The sequence below is a fragment of the Hevea brasiliensis genome, chromosome 18 (genome assembly GCF_030052815.1).
Source record: "Hevea brasiliensis isolate MT/VB/25A 57/8 chromosome 18, ASM3005281v1, whole genome shotgun sequence".
NCBI classification, from domain to species: Eukaryota; Viridiplantae; Streptophyta; class Magnoliopsida; order Malpighiales; family Euphorbiaceae; genus Hevea; species Hevea brasiliensis.
Genome location: NC_079510.1, coordinates 40,058,443 through 40,073,349, shown reverse-complemented (window position 1 = coordinate 40,073,349; position 14,907 = coordinate 40,058,443). Strand labels below are relative to the sequence as shown.

Genomic DNA, 14,907 nt, shown 5'->3' with positions numbered 1-14,907 from the left:
TTCGGATATCATAAACAATGTAAAAGCCAAAAGCCAAGATTCAGTGTAAGGAAGTGTGGAAATCTAATATTTTATCTATTTATTTATTTATTTATTTTAATTAGTTTATAATAATTTAATATATTTATCTAAATAATAATAATAAAAATAAATTTTTAGAGTAGTTGTAACTATTCAACGAAACAAAATGAAATTAAATTCACACATTATTGAATAAAAAAAAGTATTTTTATCTTGAAAATAGAATCCAAGGTGATGAATAGAGAAATAAAAATTTAGGAATTCTCTACGCACATCAGATTATAAATCATAAATTATATATATATATATAACAATAAATAAAATATAATGAAATACCTGTTGAGAGTAGGCAAAGCACGGAGATGGTTCAAAAAGTAATGATATATAAAATGAGAGAACTAATCACTAGAGCGCCTTTTATTGAGAGAAATCTCAGGAAGTCACCCGTACTAGAGGGAGTCCAACTCTAATACCACATTGTAATGGCCCGGCCCATTGGCTAGTATTGTCTAGCTTGGCTCAATCCATACTAGGACTCACAAATTTGTCCCTTAGGCTTTTACACCCAAAAGAGTGCTAATCACTTAGGAAGGCTCACATATATATAGCTCAAATCTTTTCTTTCCGTTTTCGATATGGGACACAAAGTTTTCACCCTAGTGCGTAGCTAGTTGAACAAGCACGTCCCAACTCTATCCCTGGATGTGAGAGGAAGGATCCTACCGAACAGACAAAGGCTAATCTTTGTTGGGGAACGACTAGAAAATAGGAGTACCCTTGGTGACCATCACATTAAGAAAAGAAGAAGTCTCAAAGCTCAGCCCATAACTGATCGAATGTGGCTCGAATCAACTTAACTTGATTTAATCCAGTTTCATTTCTTTATTCCATTCTATTTTATTTTATCTCCTATTAACGTTGATTTATTCAATTTCTCATTTTTCAAAGCACAGCCAACTCACCTATGCTCCCTCCTAGTTAACCAAACTAGTTAACTGCACAGGAGACTTTTTGCTGATTCAGATAAAATTGGGCCCTCAAGCTCCAAACATGGTTCTCACCTTCAAATTCAAATGGAAGCCAGTAGGTCATGCACTTAGGAATGCTCTCGACCGCTTATTCCCAAATACAACCTGGTACTCCATTTTATTATCTCAAGATGTTCTCGACTGCTTATTTATGATCTGACGTTGCACATTACGTAATCGATATGACTAGTGGCATCCATGTGTCCATAGCCATAAACTACGTCAAAAATTTTTTTTCTCCAACAGCTAAATTGCATGCCCACAGTCCATGCTAGAAACGAAGCAGAAAACAAAATCATGGTTGTTAAAGTTGAACTACCCAATTCATTGCTTCATGAAAAGGCCCTCCTCCATTCACCCAAAATTCAGTTCAGTTGAAGAAATATGTTGCCTTGTTCTTAGCCAAGCTTTGCTCACTTAAAACTCAAATCGAATTACAGTAACATAAACTTTCACAAGACTTGAGAGATTATTTAGCTACTGGCTAAACCATGTTGTTCTACAACTAGATGCCAAGCCAACCAAAAAAAAAAAGGAGCGGGAATTTCTAGTCTGATACTACAGTGCGAAGGGGCAGAGAACTTTCAGCTTCTTTAGCTTCACCACTCCTTTCTGCAACAATCTTTGACATTCCAAACATCTGAAATCGAAGATCATTCAATTATAGAATGTAAGCTTCCAGACAAGGAGCAAATTAGCATTGGATTTGTAAGTGGGAATTTTAACCTTTTGGATGGTCTTCTTAAAGCAGCTCTTGTGCTCATCCATAGATGCATGAATGAATTCATCAATGTGATCCTTTAAATCTTCCATAAAAGTGCCCTCCTCATTCTTCTTCTTTCGACATGAAGAGACAGCAGGTGATTGTTGTTTTTGCTGTTGACTACTTTGTTTTTCCATATTTGGTATTTCCTGGGACACATGAATTAATTTACAAATATAAGATCACCAAAAGTAGGAGAGGAGAGGGGGGGAGGGGGAGCGGGATGACAACAATAGTATCATCTATCATGGACTCATGGTCTCGCTCTACACAATTTCCTGGATGTGTCCAAAGCCATGTAAAAGAATCTTCATAAAATACCCAGTCTGTGACTTCCCAACAGTGTAATGTACGCAAAATTGATTTCATGTAGGAAAAAACATTCTACTATAACATCCCACAGGGGAAAAAAAGCTATCACAACAATTTTCCACCCCCTTCTCACCTAGTCACAAATTAAAATAGTTTGGAATATAGAAGCATAGCAGGTTCTTAAGTTAAAGAACATAAAACCTGATAACCAAAATTTTAGTTCATTGGAAATTGAAAGGTTCATCACCTATTCCTGAGAATAAAATCATTTGCATCTGGATTTATTTAAGCCAACATGTGACAAACTTAACCAAAACATTTTCCTGCAACAAGAAGTTTGCGACTTTGTATAAAATTCACCAATATCAAGAGCCTTCTTACAATATATTTATATCAAACTATGTTTAACAAATATAAGATGTCTTATTCATCAAAACAACTTGAACTCAACTCAGCACCTCTCATTCCACTACTACCATAAATGATTCAATATGCGTATATTGACACAAGTAGATCATGTTTGCTTGCCTTATAACAAAAGATTGCATGAAATGGTAGTTCTAATTCAACACATATAAGTTTATAATGCCAAAGCCAGCAACGCTTATAAAATGCCAAACCAAAGATACCAGAAAGGCAAAAATAAGAGGAATTGACAATCTCCCAAGCAACTATCAAACGTCATGTAGATAGTTAATCTGAACCCATCAAAATTTAAGAAAAATTTAATGACCCAACAAATTGATGGGGAAAAAAATGTGGGGTTTGTTTGTCACTAGAAGTTTAAAATTCACAGCATAATAAGAAATCTATAAAGCTGGGTGTAAAAGAACTAGAGAAGAAAGAAGGGTTGAGCTATTGCCCCAGCTTAATTGATGGGAAAAACTTAGTATACCTTAATTACCCTCATCTACTACTCTACTATTACTAGTTATTTTTATTTTCCTTGCACTCATTTCCAACGTACGCAGGTTTCAATGACTAGAACAATTGCCTAATATTTGCATTCCAGTAAACAAAATGAATAAACTAAAACTGTTGCAGTGACGTGAGCAGTTAAAAACTAAAACAAAAATAGCAGAACAAGATCCACAGATTCATATAATACTCTAGGCTCCAGCAACGAAAAGGCCAACAAAAGTTGCAGAACCCTCTAGTGCAACAGTTAATCAACAGAAAATAGAAAATCCAACACAACAGGAAAGACAAATGTAACAAATTAAAATTCTTTCAAAAAAAAAGAATCAAAAGCAGGGAATAACATTGAGACATTTAATCGAACAACTGATGTACAATACCCAAGTTCATCACAATTTTTACACAGTAAAAGGCATATCATAGGAAAAATCATATTGGTCATAAAATTCAACAAGGTGCTTCATCAGACCATTAAAGTTTGAGAAATTCGGATATAGCAGCGGTCAAAAAGAAATCCATAAAAAAGAGAAAGACGATGACAAGGACAAAAGATGAAGATTATAGGGGAAAGAAAGAACATTCATAATCTGAAATCAAAACTATGAGACACCTATACCCAGAGATTCTTCCAATTGAAAGCTTTGCTCGCGTGAAAAATCAGACGGCCAAAGAGCTAGTTCGGGGGTGATGTGAATTACCTCCGCGCTCGAAAAGAGAATTCTCAGGGCTGGGTTTTGACAAATACGACCTAAACTACGTCGTCTACGTGATCTCGCTTGGAGAAATGTTTCTCTTTCTTGGACGACAAGTTTGGGCTATATTATTTATATATATTTCTCGATGTTGGATTTATCGGGCTTCTAATTTGGTTGTGTTTTTTTATATATATAAAAAAAATCATTTAAGCATAGTTTAAAAAATAATTTAAAAAAGTAATTTAAATATATTAAAAAATTTTATGATAAAATATATTAAATTTAATTTAAAATTAATTTTAATAGTTTTTAACTAATATATTTAAAATTATATTTTTAATAATAACTTAAATAATAATATTAAATAAATCCTTAAATTCACATAAATACTTATTCATCTCGCACTAACAAATTAATTTATTGAGTTAAGAAAAATTAGGAATTAATTTACAAAAATTGTATAATGAATTATATAAATTTAAATAAAATTTTCAATAAATGAATATCAAAATTATAAAGCACAAATGGCATAATAAATAAAAGTTAATTTCAAGATATATGCAAATAATAATATTAGATTATCGATTTATAGGTGCCTTAATGAAGATGAATACAAATATAGCATAGCTGGTATTAGCTCCCCTAAAAGAAATATACTAGGGAGAGAGTAACCTTTATTTCTTCAATTTCTTTCTCAGGCTTTTAAAAAAAAAAAAAATTCATTTGTGGCCTTTTCTTGCCCATTCTGAATAGGAGAAGGTTTTCTCTTCCAGTCAAGCTGTGAGTTTACCCTCCCCATCTACGAGTTGGGTATATATATGGTTTTGTGGTTGTTCTACATGCAGGTCGAATGGTTCTCTAGAGAGGGGAATCGTTTTTGAAGACCTATTTGTGGTTGTTTGATGGTGTATCTTTTGGGTTTGGAGCTATTGAAACTTTGAGGGAGGGCTCTCTTCATGGTTGAAGCGGTAAGCATCTCGGAGTCACAGAGCCCTTTGACCTATTGGATGGTTGATCCCCAAAGCTAAAAGAGATTAGAAGCCGGTGAGTTCTGTTCAGCACCACCCTCCCGAAGCCTTGATCTTTGTCTATGTTTACTGGTCTTAAGGTTGTAATGACGGCAAGTATGCTGGGCTTTAGTTGGTGGTTGCTAAAGGTTTCACTAGCTCAGATTGAGCTCTTGCTATGGACATTGGCATCTTTTCTCCCCTATTGGTGACCTAGTTTCGATTTAGAGAGGGCGACGATGTGGAGGAAGACTTGCATTTTGTCCTTGGGAATCCTTACGTTTTCTAATGTTAGGGGTTAATTTATCTTTTTTGAATAAAAAGAGCAGGGATTGATGAGAAAAGTGAGAGAATAATTCGTTACTTGCTGTAAAGATAAAGGGACGACCAACATTAAAGTACATATATGTGAATATAAAAAAAAATATACAAAAGAAGCCACCGAAAAAATTGAAAAAGAAAAGAAAAAGAATCTATTTTTAAGATTTTACACTTTTCACGTATTCTTGTATTGATCATCTTATGATTATTTTTTTGTTAAATCTTTATATTATTATTTTTTTAACACAGAAATTTAAAAAATAATTAAATTGAAGAAAAATATTTTACTTATAAAAAATTAAATGAAAGAAAATAGGAAAGAGAAACAGAAATTAAAAAAAAAAAAACCCATAATATACATAATTTATGTGCAGCAGAAAATTGAAGAAAACCCTTTAGCCAAATCCAAATAAAGAATCCAAAAGGTAAAAAGGTAAATCACAACTTAGTCTTTAAATTTGGTAAAATCTGTAATTTAGTTTTTATATTTTCAAAAATAAATAATTTAATCTTTAAAATTTGAGAAACCCATGATTTAATCTTTTTATCTATTTTTTTCATTTAATTGACTATTAGTTATAGTAAAAATGACATAATACTCTTAACTCTATATATTTTCTAATTGAACGATTTAGTCTATAAGATTTTGTATTATAAATAAAATAATTCCTTAATTTAATTATTTTGTTTATAACACAAAATTTCATGAATTAAATTGTTTTAGTTATAAAATATATAAAATTAAGGGCGTTTTAGTTATTTTTACTATAATTAATGATAAATCTGATAGAAAATTAGACGAATGAACTAAATTATAGGTTTTGCTAAATCTCATCCACTAAATTACTTAAGTTTAAAAATATAAGAACTAAATTATAAATTTTACTAAATTTTAAGTACTAAATTATAATTAATTCAAAACAAATTTTCAGATAAGGAACCCAAATCCACAATAAAAAATAATAATAATAAAAAAAACTAAAGAACAGAAAGCTCACTAGATTGCAGAGAAATCAAGGAATCACGATAACAAATTTAAACTTTAATAGCATGTCTTATATGCTATTAAAAATTTAAAATATGTTATTAATAAGAATTATCAACAAGCATATAGTGATGTTCATATGTCCCGTAATTTAAAATTTTTAACAACACTTTTATAATAATTTATAGCATTATTATATATGATATTGTGTATATTATTTATTATATTATATGTTATCTTGATGTCAAAATACGTTACTTGATGTTATTTATTACTTTAATATTATTTTAACATTATTTATAAAATGATGTTAAAAAAATATTGTTAAAACCTATATTTGTTGAATGCAGCCTTCACCGGAATCAAAAAAGAAGAAAGGGAATTCAAGCCATTTTCAGCTCAAGCGAGTGAAAAAGAGGGATCAAATTAATTGAAGGTGAGGTCTTACTTCGCAGGCAGGCGAGAAATCTAACTCTGGGAGTCAAACCACAGAGCGCGCAATGGCAAAAAGGTTTGGGTTATGCTATGCTTATAGGGATTATTGAACCCCTAAACATAAATATTAAAAATTAATTTAACTTTAAATTTAATATGTTTCAATTATAAAAATTTTAATATAATTAAAATATTATTGTTAAGAGAGTGCGTGTTAAAGGCAAAATTTGGTGGTGCATAAGAGCACATCACATTATTAAACAATGAACATGCAATTTCTTTGCTTTAAAGCCCCTATCAATGATTTTAACTCAAGTATGCTTTAAATTATTTTTACAATTAGTTATAATTTCTATTTAATATTCATATTAATAAATTAATGGTAATTTAGATATAAATATAAGGAATTCACTCCATGATTTGAAAACATGAAAAAGGTTAATAAAGGGAAAGAGACGGTGATTGAGCAGAGAACATTGGGGATCAAATTTGCTGGCAACAATATTCTGACGTTACTTCAGAGGAAGGAAAATTTTTAATATGCACTTGTTTGTGTGTGTATGTGTGTGTGCGCCCATGTAATATGTATTATTTATAAATTAATTCCTTTCTGAGTTTTTTTGAGTGACGATAGATGAGTTTTTTCACTAGTGATTATTCTTTTTTTGTGCTTTTGGGGAGTATTTGTTGTGATATTTTCTCTTTTGTAAGAATTTATTATTTCTTCCTTTTGATATAGATCTCTATTTGTTCTCAGTCTATTCTTATTAATAGATCTAAGTTGTCTCCTCCTTTGTGTCATGACTTGATTTTTAGGCTGAATCAGCACTGAGATTTGGATTAGCATAAGGCTCTCAAAACCTATAATAAGCCTAAACAGTCAACTACCCAACAATGAAGCCAAAAAAAAAAATCAAGGAAACAAACGAACAGAGTCCGCAATCCAACAAGGAGGAAAACTCATCGAGTATGTAACACAATAAAATCTATAATTTAGGAACTCAACTCACTCTCAAAAGTCATAATCATATTTAAAACAACAATGGCGAGCTCCGCTCACCCTAAATTCAAAGTCACACATACATAATAAATTTAACAAGTTAATTTTTACATAATAAGGAAGAACTAATATAGTCACTACTTAGTTTTTACATAATAAGGAAGAACTAATATAGTCACTGCGAAGTTCTAAATTTAAATAAGTTAAATAACATTTAATATATCTACAATTTTGAATTTCCTACAAGAAAGAAAGCAAGTTAATTTTTAAATAATATTCACCTGTCACCTGAAAAACAAATAATTGAACAGGGGTGAGCATTCAACTCAGAGATTTTAGATATTGATTATAAATAAAGTTTCTATAGCTATCTACAACTAATGCATCCCTAAGTATGAAATGTACACTGAAAGTAAATTATTCAATACTCGCACAAGAAGATAATTTAGAGCTACACACGCATTCAGTAAAGTATTTTTCATATATAACTATGGGTGTTGATCCCCTATCCAGCTCTCTTAATCTAAGACCCACCAGCGAGTTCAACTCAAGCTGAACTTTCACTTAAATCTAAGTGTAGGGGCTAGCGAGATCAACTCAAAGTTATGCCTTACCCCAACTTTATGATGTGGCCCAACCGCAAGTGCACGGGTCGTACAAGTAATATAGTAAAGATATCGTTCCCACGAGGAGTTGTGTTAATGATTGAATTTTTGATATAAAAAGTTGACTAAATTGAACTAATTTCAAAATTAAAACAATAGATTGAATGGGTATTGGAGTATGAAATTTATATATGCAACATTGATAATCTATTCAACTATGTAATGATTTAACTAAAATTGCATCAAATTGAAATAAGCAAGTTCAAATATGGCAATATTCAAAATGGCAAGCAATTAAATTTGATTGGAGATTAATAATGATAAAAAGGTGATTCCGGAGTTCGGGATTTCATATTCGAGCTATTTTGGGATTTTAAATTGGTTATCCAATCTTGTGAAACTTATGGTTTTAAGGAGACTAATTCTTAAATCCTTCGAATACCCTTTCGAGTGAGACAAAGAGTGCCTTAATCAAACGAATCCTACTTTGGTGGAGTTAGAATTAATTAAGACCCATTAAGTTCTTTAATTAATCTGTGAATCCTCTTAATCCTTAGTCTATTTCTAGATCTAAGTTAATTAAGTCCAATTTCTTGATTATCTATCACAAGGCCTTCTCCTTTCGGTGCTTCAACCATGGATTAAGAACATTACTTAATGGGATCCTACACTAAGCATGTCATTAAGCACACAAGAAATGAATAAAACTCATTAAGACCACAAAATATGGATTACCCAATCAAAATCCACAAAATATCTCAAATATTACAACCCTTACTCCAGAATCAAAAGTAAACTACTCACTATCCATAATGCTTACAAGATATTATGAGTTTAAATGGAAATAAAGCTTTAATCTAAGCTAAGGAATAAGAAATTAAACACTAGAAATGTAGAAAAATATAAGGGAAGAAAGAAATCTGCAAATCTTGGTTGAAAATGGTGTGGAAGGTGAAAGTGACTCTTCAAATTCTGCCTCTCCTCTCCTTTCCTTTTCTGCTCCTTCTCTCCTCCTTCTAAAATGGGAAAATGAGACTATTTATAGCATTTTTCTGACATGGAGTCCTAAAATGGTGTGTTCTAGGAGGAATTATCTGAGGGAATCTTCTGCCAGCTCATTAATGAACTCTTTATGGGACTGCATAAGTTATGCAGTCCCTTATGCGCTTTTTTGGTTACGGTTCACTTATGCGAAACTGCATGACTTGGTGCATAGGTTATGCACAATTCCGTGAGAGTGCATAAGGGAGGTGTGAATGTGCATAAGCTATGCACTCTCCTTATGCACATTTCGGTTGGTTCTGGAATAGTGATTTTTCTCCTTATGCAGATCTGCATAGCTTATGCGGCAAGTTATGCACAATTTGGTAATGCATATTTCAGCTTGAAAACTTGTTTTTGACATCTTTGGCTGTAGAAGTCACTCCTCAATAGCAAAATTTCTCTTCAGTCCTTCAAAAACACCATTTTTCCTACAAAACAAAGTAAAAATTACAAATTAATCCAAAATCGACAATTATGAAAAACTAATTAATTAACTAATGAAATTAGCTAAAAATGACTAATAATCAAATAAAATGGTTATGAAATTAGACCTAAATGACTATGCAAAATGTATGCATCAAATACCCCCAAACTCAAGCTTTTGCTTGTCCTCAAGCAAACTTTAAAATGTGGTGCAAAAATTTTAGGGGTGTGTCGACACCATATTTTGGCCGATCCTCAAAATCAATAAAACTTTGGAACTGACCTCAGTACTAAGTCTCCTTTTGACAGCTAATCACATTTCCGATCTCTCTTTGATAGACAGTCACATTTCCGATCTCTCCTCACAGAGAATTAAATCAATGCTAAGTCCTCACATCAGTCAGAGCCTTACCAGTCTATTAAATCGCTCACCGATCTCTCCGACCCGTTGTAGTATAAACGAAGTGAACTTGATCTTTTCTTACCAGTTTTATTGCCGATCTCCCTTTCAAAAGTTTAAGAGCTAAGGTTTTGGTCCGGTTTAATGAGGATTCCGATCTTAAGTGTCCAAGTCTAATCAAGTCCCGTTCAGCATTTCTTCCTTACCGATCTCATGCTCATTGTGTTTTCCGATCTCTCACACTTAGGTTAATAATCATCTTCAGTTATTTCAACATACTCAGACAATCAAGTGTTTAATAAATGAGAAATTTTCAGATCATAACCATTCATCGAACAAAAAAGGGCATTCCACTTCATTTCATTTCAAAAAATTTGTACAAGTCATTCGGCTGGGGGATCACCCCCAACCTGATCTACATTTTGCTCATTTTCTCTCTCACCCTCGGCCTCCTCTTCGCTTTCCTCCTCGCCTTCGGGAGCCAGGTCGGCCATCCAAGAGAAGTCCTCCTCTGGGTAACGCTTCTGGAGCTCGGCCAAGAGATCCTTGTGAGCGTTCACATAGGCACCGGCTATTCCTGTCACCATCTCTTCATCTTTTGCCTTAAGCTCCTCAGCAAGATGAGCGACCTGAGCAGCTTCGTTGGCCCGGAGTGCCTGGACTTCTCTAAGAGCATGATCCCTTTCAGCCAGAACATGAGTCTGTTCGGCCATCTTATCCTCATAGTACTTCATCCGGCCCTCAATTTGAGATATGTAATCCCAAGCGGATGAGAGTTGGGATCGGAGGGATGCCACCTCTTGACTCTTCTTCTCGACCTCCTTACCCAGGCGGTGTGCCTTTTCCCGGACTATGTGCTGGTTCACCAAGCACTCTACATTCAGACTCATGGATCGGGTTAGGATGTCGTCAAGATTGTCCGGAGACAGTCTGTCCCGATCCTCCCGAAGGCAGATAGAAGACTCCAAAACTTTGGCAAAATCGGGGTTCTCCCGAACGGTCCGGTTGTTCTCTAGGGAGGCAATCAGTACTTGGGCGCCACGAGAAGGGAGCCTCGTAGGAGGTCGAGAACGACCCCCTTCTGTGCTTGGAGCAACTGGAGGAGGTGGAGGCGGCTCTTCCTGTTGAGGAAGAGATCGGACAGCTTCAGTGATCGGTGGCCCCGAAGGTCGGGGCGGGCCTCTTTGCGTCTCCCCTAGTTCATGGCCGGGAGTTTGAAGTAGGGCCGAACGCTTCATCTCCTTTATTTTCCGGAAAATCTCTCTCTCCTTCTTTCGCTTCCTGGAACCTTCACCACCCGCCATACCTACACAAAAAAGAGGTCAGTGAGATCTCTAAGGTCCAAAGATTTGAGAAATAGAAAATACCGATGCCAAGATCAGAGAGCTGAAGCCCGCGCTTTTCACCCGTGATCAACTCCATCGTCCAATGATGCAGCTCGGCAGTCACTGCATCTAAACAGGAGTACTTTTGAGTGGCAGCTTGATTCTTCAGCTCCATCACTATTAGGCTTTCCTCCTTGTTCAGGGTAATACGCTTCGGAATCAAGGGCCCCTGGTGCCACCAGCTATGGGGGAAGTCCTCGAAGCAGGTCGGATTTTTGCTCCTCAGAATGAAGAAGCGGTTCTTCCAATTCTTAAGGGAGGAGGGCAGATCGGTGAAGAGCCCACAATGAGGCTTCGCCTGAAAGAACCAATGCTCGTCGTCCTTTCGGCGAGTCAGCCTGTGCAGTTCGGCGAACACCTTAGCCGTAGGTCTGATTCCCTTAGCTCGGCACAGGCCTCGGAAGGCTACCAAGATCCGCCATGAGTTAGGATGAATTTGGGCGATGCACACTCAGTGGAATTATAGGACCTCCTTGAAGAAGTCGTCCAGAGGGAACCGAACATCGGCCTTTAACTGTTCCTCGTATACCATCACCATGTCATTCTCTTCAAAGGAGTGATCGGCTCGGTGATCGCCGTGACACCGGATAAGTTCATATGAATCGGGCTCTATGTTGTACTCCTGGCTAAACGACTGCAGATCGGATTCTTGCAAGATCGACGGTAGCTCGTCCATAGGAAGATTCTCCCTCCCCGAAGAAGGTGCATGCCTTGATGGTGCGATCCGCCTCGGTGAGCGGAGACCCTAAGAGGTTCTGGTTGTGCGCTCGGCCCGACCACCTCTTCTTCATCAGACGACCATGAAACATGGACTGAAGGTGGGCTTGCCGCTCTCTGACCTTCGGCGCCGCTCATTTTTAAGGAAAACAAAGAACTTAAAGCTAAAAGAAGGATTAAAACCCTTACCGGAGCTTGAACGGAGTCGGAAGAGCTTGAAAATCGGGAGAGTTTTGGAATTGCTTGCGAGAGACAGAAAATGGCATAAGTAAGAAACTGGCTAACCCCTACCCCTATTTATACTCGTTCGAGCATTTAATGCTCACGATGTCCCAGGCAATGCATCGGTTAACGGGATTCGCCAGCTGTTCTGACACGTCTCTCAAATTCCATAAAGAGAACGGCTAATTAGAGATCGGCATATTAAGATAAATGTTTCGAATTGTGGATCAGTTAAGGGTTGTTCAGTTAGGAACCAGATCGGATAAACACATCAGAGATCGGAAAATAATCAATGCAATAATAACAAGATGAGAATTGACTTTTATTTCCAAAAGATCGGATTACATCATTTGGGCGATCTCTAGGGATCGGAATTATAGAGATCGGAACATGGGGGATCAGCATGAGAGATCGGAATAGGAGCATGGGAGGGATCGGAAGGCAAAAAGAATAAGACAAATCCCAAATAACCGTCGTCAGAATCAGAGCCGAGGTAGTTAAAGCGTGGCAGACGAGATCTCCACCGCACGCCTAAGAATCGCCCGCAATGCTGACAGGTGCCAGGGTATGTCATGACAGTCCTGTACATCCCAATCTCCATCATTGATTTCACTTGTAAGGACGAACCCGGAGCCCTTGGATCAAGAGAGGAGACGACAAGACCAGCGCCTTTCGCTCTTAGCCCTCAGATCGCTCCGGACAAGAGGATTTGAGACCGTCAGATTGAAAGAAGAAAAGGACAAATATTCTGAAGAATAATCTCAGCCGTTCATTTTGGTTCTCTTTAATTCTCAAGCATCCGATCATGTCCTTCAAAATCTTGACCCTCCATCTCCCTCAAAATAAATCCTGACCCTTCATGGGGAGCACCCGATTCCTATAAATACCTGCATGAAAAACTGTTCAAGGGACGGGCAAAAAAGAGAGGTAGTTATTATAGCGGAAGAACTCTGAAACTTGATTCAGTTTGTTACTCTGCTACTTAGAAGCGTTGATTAGAAAGACTTTTGAAACTAGTTTTCTAAAGTGTTTTCTTGAAAATGATTCTGAATACTGGAACTCTACATTTTCAGTTTGTTCATTATCTGGTCACACTCTCACTTTCAGCCCTTTATCATCTCTGTTTTCATTCCCATTGTCCAAGCTCAACTTCATTCCACTCGGTTTTTATCTTAATCTGATTGCATTTTAGCTAAGCATCCTTCGGTTCACGACGAACATCAGCCCTCAGGCTAATCAATCCGCTGTCTTATCACTATTTGTCACCCTGTAGTTATTTCAATAGATTTGGCTCCTTACAGGTAAGAGCTCATATTGTTGTTTTATTAACTGTTTACGTTTACTTTTCGCACTTTCTTTGTTCTTCTTACGTATGCAATTTTCTCCAAGTTCATTTTGTGCAAAAGAACCCCAAAGAAAGTTACTCTCGAGTTATCTCTTTAGTGATCAGTCCATCATTTTATTAATCTTCGTCATTTCTGAATGCAAGCTTTCTAGCTCCTAGTAGCGTGTAAGTGGTTGGGTAAAACGTAGGTAACTGCAACTTAAGGGCCTCTTTTAAAAGAGAGAGCCTGAATAACACGTCAGGAAAATAGCCAAACTATTAGGCTGACGTAAACGGCAATTCGGCAAGATGCCATAAAGTGGAATAAAACCAAAGTAAACGAAACAGAATAGATCGGACATTAATAGGTATTGGTAAGATGACTACATGGAGGGTCGGTAAATCAAGTCTAGTATCCCCCATTTAGTCACAAGGTATCAAGAAGCCTTATCCCCAGCATCTTTGAATGCCAGAATCCTTAGCTCTAGGCTCTTATGACATGTAGCTGAAATTAAAATTCGGGAGATTGGAAAAGTCCCTTTCAGGCTCCTTTTATTCTAAAAGAGATCGGAGGAGAGTTCTTATCCGGTCTCAGCTTAAAATTTTAATAAATATTAAATAGAGATCGGAGGAGAGTTCTTATCAGGTCTCAGCTCAAAATTTTAATAAATATTAAATAGAGATCGGAGGAGAGTTCTTATCCGGTCTCAAATCAAAATTTTAAAATAAATACTTAACAGTGATCGGAGGAGGGTTCTTATCCGGTCTCAACTCAAAATTTTAATAAATATTAAATAGAGATCGGAAGAGAGTTCTTATCCGGTCTCAACTCAAAATTTTAATAAATGTTAAATAGAGATCGGAAGGGAGTTCTTATCCGGTCTCAACTCAAAATTTTAAATCTTTAAAAGAGATCGGAGGAGAGTTCTTATCCGGTCTCAACTCAGAATTTTAACAAATATTAAAGAATTCGGAGAAGAGTTCTTATCCGATTCTTAAATTAAATTTTAATAAAATATTCCTTTCAAATAAAATTAACATACAACAGTAACTCACTAAGGTGGTCTAATTTACTTATGTATCTGGGTGATCCAAATTTAGTGAAAAATCAAATGTTCCTTTAGTCAAAAGGATTAACATGTCTATTCAAGCCCTCCTAACTAATGCAAAATTAAATCTACTTACCCTTATTAAGGGACGAGGTGGGGTGCCTAACACCTTCCCCACCCATTTACGGACCCCGAACCTAGAATCTCTGTCTTGAAGTGGTTTCATTTCAATCTATTTTCACAAATGGTTTTC

General features: G+C 35.8%; 1 protein-coding gene across 3 annotated transcripts; it reads right to left on the bottom strand.

Annotated features, from left to right (window-relative positions):
- Positions 1–1,423: 1,423 nt before the first annotated feature.
- On the bottom strand, positions 1,424–3,890 carry LOC110636884 (uncharacterized). Of its 3 annotated transcripts, none has more exons than XM_021786761.2 (3): positions 3,741–3,890; positions 1,776–1,961; positions 1,424–1,689 (listed from the first exon to the last, which is right to left on the bottom strand). In XM_021786761.2, exons 2-3 carry the CDS (start codon positions 1,947–1,949, stop codon positions 1,597–1,599), a joined length of 267 nt encoding a protein of 88 aa, XP_021642453.2. In that variant the 5' UTR covers positions 1,950–1,961; positions 3,741–3,890; the 3' UTR covers positions 1,424–1,596. The 3 variants fall into 3 exon arrangements, with proteins under 3 accessions (XP_021642453.2, XP_021642451.2, XP_021642452.2); XM_021786759.2 differs by having other exon boundaries at positions 3,659–3,860; XM_021786760.2 differs by having other exon boundaries at positions 3,653–3,858.
- Between the last annotated feature and the right edge of the window lie 11,017 nt (positions 3,891–14,907).